The sequence below is a fragment of the Sciurus vulgaris genome (assembly GCF_902686455.1).
Source record: "Sciurus vulgaris genome assembly, chromosome: 8".
Taxonomy (NCBI): Eukaryota; Metazoa; Chordata; class Mammalia; order Rodentia; family Sciuridae; genus Sciurus; species Sciurus vulgaris.
The window spans coordinates 30,948,081-30,960,398 of record NC_136468.1 but is presented as its reverse complement, the minus strand read 5'-3'; the positions used below and the strand labels follow the sequence as shown (position 1 = coordinate 30,960,398).

General features: G+C 38.1%; 1 protein-coding gene across 9 annotated transcripts in view; it reads right to left on the bottom strand.

Moving 5' to 3' along the window:
* The window catches only part of CADPS2 (calcium dependent secretion activator 2), a 556,850-nt gene that overhangs the window by 321,112 nt on the left and 223,420 nt on the right, over window positions 1-12,318 (bottom strand). For all 9 annotated transcript variants that reach the window (XM_079149839.1, XM_079149831.1, XM_079149833.1 and 6 more), the window contains exon 3: window positions 1,853-2,185. In XM_079149839.1, coding sequence (XP_079005965.1) covers window positions 1,853-2,185 — 333 coding nt within the window. The remainder of the gene's footprint in view (window positions 1-1,852; window positions 2,186-12,318) is intronic.

Sequence of the window (12,318 nt, the reverse complement as noted above, 5' to 3'; positions counted from 1 at the left end):
GAGGTGGCAATAAAGATGGTAGAATTTAATCGAATTGCATACAAAATTATCTTATGAATGGTGTGAATGTATCCATTAAAGTACAAAAAACATCAGAGTGGACAAAAACAAAATAAAACAAAACTCTCAAGAGACTATCATATACTATCTACAAGACTCCCACTTTAAAAAATAGAAACCCAATTTAAAAGTAAATAGACATAGAAAAGTTACATCATGCAACCCAAATCAAAAGAATGCTGCAGTAGTTCTATTAGTTTAAGACAAAGTAGACTTTAAAGGAAAGAAAATTATCAAAGATAAAAAAGGAATATTATATCCTGATAAAGGAGTCAATTCCACAAGAAGCTCAAACAATCCTAATAAATATGTGTGTACCTAGCATAATATCAATAAGTGAGGTAAACACTAATGGAACTGAAAAGAACAATAAACAAACCCACTACTGTCAGTGGTGATTTGAATTAGAGGTATTTTATGTTGCAAGCCACAGGAGACAGATATTAGCCAGTCCAGACCTCAGCTGCAGCAGGGATCTTAAAAGTAGACAAAAGATTAATTTAAAAATATTTTGAGCTATTAAGTATAAACCCAAAGGTATACAGGAATATATATTATAACCTTACACAGTTAATACAAATTCTAATGTATAGTTATTCATTTAGAGGTATGGGTGCTCTATTAGACTTCAGAAAAGAGAGAACAAATTTTGCTCAGCTTGGTTTCCCTAATACCTAGTGAGGTATTTGACTTGAATACATTCCCAATAAGCATCTACTGAATGTCTGAATCTGAATTTTCATAGTGTTACATTTATCCACATTAAACTGTACAAGTGAGTTAAAAAATGCAAAGTCCTAGTTGTACTTATCTTCTAAAATAGAGGATGTTACCTTTACTGTCACGCTCAACTATTAACCAAGTCCCACCAGGCTTAGTGACATAGTGAAAACAATATGGTGAGGACATAAATTGTTCCCCGGGTTGAGCTGCCACCCTGATTTACTACTAATTAACTCTGTTACTTTAGTCATCTGAAATTATCCACAAATTAGTAATGCAAAGTAAGAAATATGAACAGAATGCAGATAGATCAACACAAGATTAAAAATAAACATGTACATTACAGAAGTGTAATTCTTAATGAACAAATGCATTTTAAAGTGATAGAATTTTGTCAATTTTAATTGCATATTAAGGCAGAGTTAAATGAGTTAAATATCCAAAATAAGCAAACAAAATGCAAAAAGAGAAGGACACATTATTAGACAAATCACAGCATCTAAAAATGAAAAATGCAGAACATGAGGTTTTATTCAATTTTTCAAATGCATGACTAGAATAACAACTTAAGAGAAAATATATTATTAACACTGTCATCTCTTTAAATTACATAGTTGAACAACCATCCTCAATTCATTTATAGCTGGCTGTGTTAAAGAAAAAAATGAAATTTCAATTACTTTCATAAAACTTAGAAGACGAGCATTGTATCTTTATAAAAAATATTTTTTATCAAGGAATACCTACTCATTATGAACTGCCAAGGTTCTTCAGGCAACAGATGATTCTCATTTTACTGTTCAGGATATGCCACATATACCTAATAGGTACAAATCTGATGTCATAAAATAGGGCAAAGGGAATAACCATTCACTGGATAAAGACACTGATATTCTTCTCCATTAAAAATACTTCTTTCAAATATTACTATTTGATTTATTAAAATTCAATTTCTTTCTAATTTTCAAGCAAAATGGTTACAGAAAGTGCAGAGCATCTCCATAGGCTGTGAGCACTGGATGTTCAACCTCTGAGTAAGAAGGAATAGGAAATACCATAGGGCACTTACCTGACAAGCATTATAAAGGAGCTGGTGTTCTAGCTTTTTAATACCTAGAATCTGCTGGAACATTTCGTAGAGTTGTTCCTTGCTCAGAATAAGTTCAGACACGGTGCTGAGGGTCATTCTGTTTGGCTGTTTGCAGGAATCCTCTTCTCCCCTGTAGATGGCATCATATTTGGCTATCCAGGAGCTCAGCACTGTCTCTTTGCTCAAACCATCTATTTCTGGCAAACTGCGCACACGTTTTTCTATGTTTTTCTTAAACACCTCTCTGAAGTCATTAGCTGAACACCCTCCACTCTGAACCATTCTGGCCACTCGGTCACTCTTCAGAAAAACCTGAAAAACAAAATGAAACCCATTTTTAATGAGGTATGTACACTAATGCCACTAGCTTTCAGCAATCAGCCAGGGTTACTGAAACTAAATATTCTACAATTATTCAAAATGTTTTGTAATATATAGTAACTCATTACAAAATGGAGGCCTCAAAACTCTCTCAAATGTTGGAATGCTTAAGAGAGGCAAGATATAGTGCTGAGGAACCTATGAGATGATCCCATCTTGACCTACATGTCCCCCACCAGAATGTCATGGGTATCTCTACAATGAGATCCTACAGGGTGGAGAGCTCGTGCATTGGATTAGTGCTTTTGTAAAGAGACCCCAGAGTTTCCCCATCCCTTTGCCACATGAGCACAGCAGAAAGACTCTGCCTGCAAAACAGGAAGGGGCCCTCACCAGATACACAATCTGCTGTGTTTTGATCTTGAACTCCCCATCCTCCAAAATGGTGAGAAATAAATTCATTTTTATTAAACAATAGCAGCAACACTATGATTAAGATAGTAACTGGAGATATGAAACCAACTTCCCTACCTGTATTTGAGAGTTCTGGCAAACTCTTCTGCACAAAAGGGTCACCTATCATTTGAGAGAGGATTTGAAGGCCAATATTATAGTACATCTAGTATCCAAGTCAATAACCATCATATAGAACTGCTACTTTAAACTGCTCCACAGCCAAGAGATTAGGGACATTTGCCCCAATCTTAGATTTCATTAACTCCCTCCCCCAACTTCTCACAGTCTTAACCAGGCAGAATGGATGCTAGGAAAACAAACTTTACAGTACTTCCATCTACTAATACCAGCTAAGAAATTAAGAAATCGATAGTTCTAATTACCCATTAATACCAGCTAAGAAATTAAATAAATACAATGAATGGTAGATATATGTATGTATATATGAGAGAGAGAGAGAGACTCATGAAATACGTAGAAAAAAATGGATAATAGTCACAAAGAAGGTGGTATTTTGCTATGTTGGAAGAGAAACAAGACATGGCCTCAAATCTCTCTTTTCTTCTAAGTTAGGGATCTAAGTAGTAGTACTTAAATGCTTACTTTGTCATTTATATTCCTAAGAATCCTATGCAAGTCATATGACACTATCATTTTCCTGTTTTCTTCTTCCTACAATGAGAACAGATTCTTCCAGAAGAGCCTACATGACTGTTTAATGCAGCCTCCACTATTAAGTTTACAAAAAAAAAAAAAAAAAAATCCATGTTACTATTAAGTTTACAAAAAAAAAAAAAAAAAAATCCATGTTAAATTTTACCCTAAGAATGGACTTTTGACACTGAAGTAATCTCAGGTTATAACTATATTACTTGTACAATCTCACCATGCCCCTCTGTGAGTAAGCAGCACACATGTTCCATTGTCAAGGTGGAATTGCTTGTCACACCATCTTGCACACCCAGATACACAACCACAAATCATCAAAGCACTTGAGTTCTTCCTTTGGAAGGTGGTTCTAGTTTCCTCTCCTCACTCAATGGCAAGAAGACTCCTGACACTCATCTATTTTGGTTGAGTTATTTACTGCAGCCATAATAAATTCCACATTCAGCAGATATGTATGTCACACCCACACTCTGCATCCTCTCTACCAGATCTGGCTCAATTGCCTACTGTTAGAAAGTCTGTCTTATTTTTTGTCTCTAAGACAAAACAATTCTTAAATGAGAGAATACTAGTGCTTTTAATATTTCTATGTTAAGGAAAATGAAATTAAGATATTCAACAATATGTTTTATCTAAATGATATCATCTACTTTGGAATTCATTACGGATGTCTCTCTGTTCTCATCTTCATCTAATACTACTACTCTTGTTGGGCAGTGGCAGCCAAAATAAATGACATATTTATAAATTTAAAATAATTATATATACTCATTAAATTATATACATATGTATGAATATATAACTTTTGCTGTAGTTATTCCTTAAATTAAACATATGGAAATTTAGCAAAGAGGTGAGCTGTGCCACTTGCCAATCTGCTGTTAATCAGCTCCAAATCCACCTTTTCATTGCCCTGCCTGTGCCAATCAGCACCATTTTAAGCAACTCAGTAGTGCATGCTAGGTAAGGCACATTGGAAGAAGGGCTCTTCTTTCTAGTCTTCTAACTGAAGTAGGTTGCACTAATCCCTGGGCAGCTGTTTCCCAGAACCCTGAGTGTGGAATCCCAGGTATTGTGCCTCAGTGAGCTCTGAAGAACAGCAACTACCTGAGCACAACTTCTCCCCAGAACCCTAGAGGGTGGGCTGCCTGAGTACCAACTGCACATTTCAGGGGGATCTTCTGCCATGCTGAAAGACACACCATCTTCAGTGAGATCTGGATTCCAGCCCTGGGAATGGGCATGGAAATGCAAGTGGCACCCTCTTCCAAGTTCTTGTTTCCTAGGTTGCTCTGCTCCTATTTCAGCTTTCCAGCTAATTTTTTTGCTCTTCTTCATTGTTTATATTGTAAACTTTCCCTGTTCAGTTATTGTATGATTTGTGTCCTGATTCAAAAATGCTAAAGTGCTCCTTGAATCAATGTTTTAATGGGGAAATATTCGAAGTTGAAATAATCAACTCTAGAAATTTAGTAATGCATACAAAGTGGGGCCAGTAAGAGTACTTTTTAAAAGTATACTATAAATATCTTAAGACTGATTATAGAAAAACCATTTCTGATAATCTAAGTTGGAAGGCACTTTATTTTTCCAACTTTTGCCTAACATAGTCTAAGACAGATTCTACTAAGTAACAAAACTATAATTTTGAAGCAAGGACACTAATGAACTTGATTTTCCCTACCAAATCATATATAAGGCCATATTAACTCAGTCCAATTACAAATGTGTTGTTAAGTGGTAAAACATGCCACGGAGTCTAAGTGTTGAGGATACAAAAATGAACGAGTGAAAGTCCCTGTCCAAGGCAGCTCACGCTTGTTTATCCTGAGGGAGACAGGCTAAGCAAGAAAATAGGTTAAGAGCAGTAACAGAAAACCACACAAAGGGATGGGTGTGGCAGTGCACACCTGTAATTCCAGCAGCTTTGGGAGCTGAAACAGGAGGATCACAAGTTTGAGACCAGCCTCAGAAACTTAGTGAGACCCTGTATCAACATAAAATAATAAAAAATGCAGCCCAGTAGTAAAGCACCCCTGGGTTAAATCTCCGGTACCAAAGGAACACACAAATTTTAAATGCCCCACACAAGAGGAGAGAAGGCAAAGAAAAAGAAGTTATCAATTCTGGCTGGGAAGCCAGAGTTGTAGAGGAGAGATACTCAGGACAGAGACAAGGGACCTGTGTTTTTAATGCTCTGTGAGTTGAGTGAAGATAAAAGGGAGAATAAAAGACATTTTAGGAAAAAGAAAAGAACAGGGACACAAAGCATGGAAAACAGAATAGTGAGGCCTTCTGAAAGAACATAAGAACTTTCCTACCACAGGGACATTATGTATAGGGTGAGGGAGAAAAAAATGTATGCCACCCAGACCACTAGTGACCAGGTGGCAAATGCCTTGTGTGCAAGGGGGGAATCCAGGCTTGATCAGATTACATGGAATCAGTGATGGTGGGGTCACCAGGGCACTTAATAGGGGAAGTATGCTTCAGACTAATAGCTGGTGGCCACATCAAGGGTTGACGACAAGCAACCAGAGCAAGATTTGGGATATAGTTAAAGGAGGAGGATGAAGACCAGATGGAAAACAATAAAAGTTTGAACTAGGACAAGCTCCATGGGGCTAGAGACAAAGGGTCAGGAAGGTGGACATTAGATAATGAACATTATCTAGCTGATTTACAGAATGTGGAAACTAAGTAAAGGAAAATCTGACATTATACAGTATTTTACTGGGGTCCTTGGATTCCACTAACCAAAAAAAAAGACTAGGGGTAGAAGAATGTGTGTAAGGGAGGGGGTTCTGATTGTATGTGGAGGTAGATTTTGGAAGTGCCATGGAGAATTAGTTTGGGGAAAAGGCAGGACAAAATATGGTTAAAAACAAAAAGAATGAAAACCAAAAGCTTTTGAAATGCTACATTTAAGTAGTTGGCAAGAGAATTGATTGGAGGGAAATTCATAGAATCAGAGAAGTAGAAGGGAAAGTATAGACCTATTAGCAACAGAGGGAGGACATGAATGGGAAAGAAAAGCAGAATATGACAATCAAGTCACATTTGAAATCAGATCAAATGAAAAGAGATTTCATTAGTTTTTATCATCAACAGGTCACCCCTAGGAGAGAAGATTTGCAGGAGTCATGAAGAGTGGCAGTCAGCTGCTGCAGGGAGAGGAGAGGACAAGATGCATTAGCGTCAAGACAGCAATTATAGTGTTATTTTAGGAAGCTTGAATGAAAAAGAAGATGACAGAGAAGAAGGTAAACTACATGGGAAAATCACACTCAAGCAATGGGGAAGAAAGATAGCAAAGAGAATTACTAAGGTACCGAAAACCTAGGAAAACAAGTGAAAGCGAGTCACTTCTGAGATTAGGTTAAAACAGATGGTGGCACCTCTTACTCTCCACTCCCCACCCCATCACATGTCATGTGGGAAGCAAGCTGCCCGCAGCAACAAACTAAGGCCCTCAGTCTGATAGCTTTCCATGAACTGAGGTCCTCAGTCTAATAGCTCTCAAAGAACTAAGGCCTGCCCAGAACCATGGCAGTGAGCTGGAAGGTCAATTCTTCAGTTCCTATTGACCTTTGAGTTGCCTGCAGTCTCTGGTGACAGCTTGACTGAGAACTCATGAGAGATCATAAGCAGAAATACCCAGCTGAGCTGCTTCCAGATTCTTAATCCTGGGAAATGGTGAGATTATATTTATCTTGTGTTTTAAGTTGCTAAATTTATTACAAAGCAATAGATTTTTCACCCTGACTCTTAGTAAGAGTTTGAAAAAGATTTATTGAGAAAGTATTAGTATCCAAAGACACTGAAATCTCTAAGGCTAAAGAGGAGGATTGGAGAGGCATCTTACAGGTGTTCTAAGATATAGGTGACTCTGGGAGAAAACTAGAAAATGGATAAATGTCTAGTAATTAAAAAAACAGGAAATGGTATGATTGAAATGTAGGAGTTCCAGAATGAAAGAGTTTTTGCACCAGGAAGAGCAGTGCTCTAAAGAGAACAGCTTTCTTAGCCCTGTGCATAAAGGAGAAAGAAAGGCCTACAATCCTAAGCAGGCTGTGTTTCCTCCCTGTCCTTTCTGGGATGCTATGTTGTCCATCAACAGTTAGGGCTGGGCACTCCACTTTGCACATATTTCCAAAGCCCACAGTCCACAAAGTGTGATCCACCAACTCCCATGGCCTATTCTCACATAAACTCCAGTCTTGGATCTCTGATATCACCCAAAATCTCTCCTTACATGTTCTAATTACACATTAAACATAACAAGTGTCAGAGTTCACAACTTTTTTTCAATATTGGTCTTACCTCCTGCTGTGTCATTTGCCAATTTCCATCCTTGAGAGACTTGAAAACCATTTTTTTATTTGTTCTCTTCAGAAATACATGACAGTAGAGTATATTTTGACAACTTATACAGAGTGGAGGATAACATGTTCTAATTAGGATTCCATTCTTGTGGTTCAACATGATGTAGAGTTACTGGTTGTGTATTCATATATGAATACAGGAAAGTTATGTCTGATTCATTTTGCTATACCCACTTCCTCCCTTCCCCCCTTTCCCCTTTGTCTAATCCAATGAATTTCTATTCTTCCCTCTGCCTTATTGTGTGTTAACATCCATATATCAGAGAGATCATTTGGCCTTTGGATTTTGGGATTGACTTATTTCACTTAACATGATAGTCTCCACTTCCGTCCATCTACTGGGAAATGCCATCATTTATTTCTTTATAGCTAATATTCCATTGTGTATATGTACCACATTTTCTTTATCCATTCATCTGTTGAAGGGCACCTAGGTTGGTTCTATAGTTTGGTTATTTGTGAATTAAGCTGCTATAAACACAGATGTGGCTTTGTCACTGTAATATGCTGATTTTAAGTCCTTGGATATATGCCAAGGAGTGGGATAACTGGGTCAAATGGTGCCAAGATTTCTGAGGAATCTCCATACTGCTTTCCAGAGTGGTTGTACCAAACTGCAGTCCCACCAGCAACGTATGAGTGTAACTTCTCCCCACATCCTCACCAACATTTGTTTCTTTTATTCTTGGTAATTGCAATTCTGACTGGAGTGGGATGGAATCTCAGTGTGGTTTTAATTTGCATTTCTCTAATTGCTAGAGATGTTGAACGTATTCTCATTTATTTGTTGACTATTTCTTCTCCTGTGAACTGCCTGTTCAGTTTGGGAAACCATTCTTGACCCTACTGGTTCTAATCTCTAAGTTCTTCACAAATCCTTATTCACCTCTTTTCTGTTTCCCCTCATAACAGTTCTCTGTGTCCCTCCCTAGGACTGAATTGAATGAGGGCAACAGACTCTTCACTGCACCAAGTTTTTCTGGCAACAACTTGATTCCTAACATCATTTTTCTCCATTAGTTTTTTTCTTCACTGGCATCAAATTAATATTTAAAAAAAAAAAAAAAAAAACCTGGTTATTTTAGTCTATGGGTTTTCCAACAAAATCATCACATCTCTGAGGCCCTACTTCAAAAATGTCCCAAACTCTCTCTCTCCCTGCATCCCTGAGCTCATTCCACTAGTCCTTCAGGAACTTCAGATTGCCCAACTCACCATCACCTAATTATATCATCCTTAGAGCTTTATCTTGTTTTTTTGTTTCAACATACAGCATCACCATATATATTTACTGTTTGCCCAAAACAGAAGGTAAGCACCAGCAGAGCACATTACTTCCTCTGCTATTAAATCCAGTACCTCATACAGAGCCAATGCTCAGAACCCCACCCAGGGGACCCTCCTCAGAGGTTTCTTCCCTGGTCACTCAATTAGCCAGATCTTGTGTTACATGCAATTACAGAACCTTCTTTTCCCTTTACGTGTTATACGAATAATATTTAAGTCAAAAAATTGTTTCATATCTTTTTCACTCATTATGCACGAAATTCCATGAAGTCAAGCAAACATTTCATTAACTACACTATCTGAATCATCTAAGCACCAAGCCAAGCACTCTTAAAATATCTCTTGAATGAGCAGGGAATGAGTGGTTTGGGTGGTTCAACTAATGGTTAAATTCCTCTATGCACACCCTTGTGTAATTTAAATAATTAATATACCAATAAGGCTTACCAATTAACTATTTTATGCTTATAGAAGAAGGAAGAATAAAGACAGACTTTGTCCGTGCCAAAGGGAGAGAGAACAGTTATTGCAGAAGAGAGGAATCACAATGAATGATGTTACTGAGGGAGGGAGCCTAGTTTTGTGAGGAGGTGACACTGACCACCAGCTTGGAAGGCAGGGTTCACAATGGGGAATGGAGAGAAATAACTGCTGGACCAAGCAGGGATGGGTAGGCACAGGGATGTTATCTGATGCCAGAGGAAATGGAATGCACTGGAATAATTTATGTAATCAATGACCCAGAAAGGCTTATTCATTTAATATAATATACTTATAAGAAAGCAGTATAAATACAGAGTTTGTCCATTTACATGGAGCTGGAAAGACATCCCAGAGGAAAAGTGGCACTGTGAGTGACGTTACAAGGGAAGAGTGACACTAGGTTTGTGAGGAACATAAAATTTATATTCTCTAATAAATATTACATTGTCTTAATAATCTCCACAATCTGTGCTGTTTATACAGAGACCACATTGTCTTTTAAAACAAATTTTTAGAGTAGTACCAGTTATGAGGTTATGTAACAACGATGGGTTCAGTCTCACTAAATATCAAATCTCTTAATCCTGTATCCTTTCATGACAGTTACCAAGTGACAGGCAGGGAAAGTGTGGTCCCAGAGCTGGTCTCCAGTCCTGGGGTGGCCACATACCAGTGTTCTGCCCTGAACTCCAAGATCCCTTGTAAAATTCTGTCTGGTAGACCTAGAAGGTACCATATTGGTATAGCAGCAGCCATGGAACCAAGCATATCATTACACTCACGGATGGAAAAAAATGACATCTCCCTAGAGGCACTTATACATTACCTCCTTTAATCCATGTATTCATAGTCTGCTTTCATAGTTATCATAGTCTTTTACAGATTACCTGGTTCAAACTGAAGATATATGTGGGTGGTTCAAGGTAACAGAGCTTTAGGAAAACTATAGATTGAATTTTGGCCTTGGGAATCTAATAACACCTCTTTACTTACTTACTTCTACTTACACCCCACATGTGTACACCTCTAGTAGTTCAGGTGGGTACTGGCCAACACCTGTGGAATCATTAATCAGTAACTTCTTATGAAAATGCTACTGAACACAGAACCAATTCAGTGTGAGAGTAAGAAAACTAAAACCAGAAAACTACAATATACTATACAGGTGAATTTCAACGTGGATGTGACCTTCTCTTGGAGCATCACCAGCCACCCATTCATCTGCACAGCTTACATACCACAGACATAAGTGAATATCTTGACAAAATCATGGTGAACTAATAACAAAATTGAAATACAATTACCATAACAAGAAACTGTATCTGCAAAGGGTAAGTCTGCTCAGCTGTCCAAATAAGACTACACCTACAATTTCCACAGAGGCACTTATTGGCCACATGTTGTGTTGATCTGAACCAAGCATCGCTTCTTTGATTCAAAAGGATTTTATAACGACAAGAAGAACATTATCTGCCTGCCAAATCATTGTGGTTATCTGTAAGATGGTGTCTGGGAAGGCAGCCAGCATGTGTTCAGCCAGGAAAATGTTGAGAAAATACAAGAGCCCACTTATAAGAGATGGCTTCTTCCCTTTAATAATGCCAAATAAAATACTATCTCATAATTTCCATAATCTGCACCGTCTTTGGAAACATGATACAGAGTTTTTTTCTCCAATTTCATCCCAAATCTCTCCTTACATGTTCTAATTACACCTTAAACATAACAAGTGTCAGAGTTTGTTGCTGCGGGCAGCTTGCTTCCCACATGTCACGTGATGGGGGTGGGGAATGGAGAGCAAGAGGTGCCACCATCTGTTTTAACCTAATCTCAGAAGTGACTCGCTTTCACTTGTTTTCCTGGGTCTTCGGTACCTTAGTGATTCTCTTTGCTGTCTTTCTCCCCCATTGCTTGAGTGTGATTTTCCCATCTAGTTTGCCTTCTTCTCTGTCATCTTCTTTTTCACTCAAGCTTCCTAAAATAACAGTATAATTGCTGTCTTCATGCTACTGCATCTTGTCCTCTCCTCACCCTGATGAAGTTTTGAAGCAGTGGTGAGTTTAGTCTCACTAGAAATCAAATAATTTTCAGTGTTCTGGAATACAAGCACCCATATTTTTTATCAGGTCACTTGGAATACCAAAAGCCAGTCGGTAGATTGTCTGTTGCACGAAGTCTTGCCAGCCTCTTCATGTATCCAGGTCTTCCCCACCTATCTTCTGAGCCTTTGCTTCCACTGCTCCCAAAAACATATTTCCTGTTTCAAGAAAGGGTTTTGCTCATTTAGACCTCAAAATTCTCCATAGGTTCCTTTCCCAATACCTCATTCAGTTGTTCAACAAATATTTATCAGGACAAACAATGTGCTGGAAAAAATGTGATCAGTGCTGGGAATACACTGGAACACAAAATGACATGGGTTTGCTGTTTTTCCAGACCTTTTATATAGTGGAGTGAATAAATGGTTAAACAAATAAACGTGTCCGTGGATTGATAAACACTCCTGAGAAGAGTTCATAATAAGGTTTTGATGCTAGTTGTAGAGGTCAAGGAGTCTTCCCTGAGTTGGTGAACAGAGATCTGAAGACTGAATTACCTTAGGTATGAGGAGAGACCACAGAATAGTGGATAGAGGGACACAGCCAGTCTAAGCAGACCTAGAAAACTCCTCGGGTTGGAGTGAAGGTACCCTGGGCACAGTGGTATGGGGAGGCTGGAGAGGGAAGGACTGAGTAAGGCCTAGAGAGGCCTCTGGTCTTCAGCACAAGAGCACAGAATACATCAAAACATTTACATCAGGGAGTCACAAGATAAAAGCTGCATTTTGAAAATTATTAAAGGCAA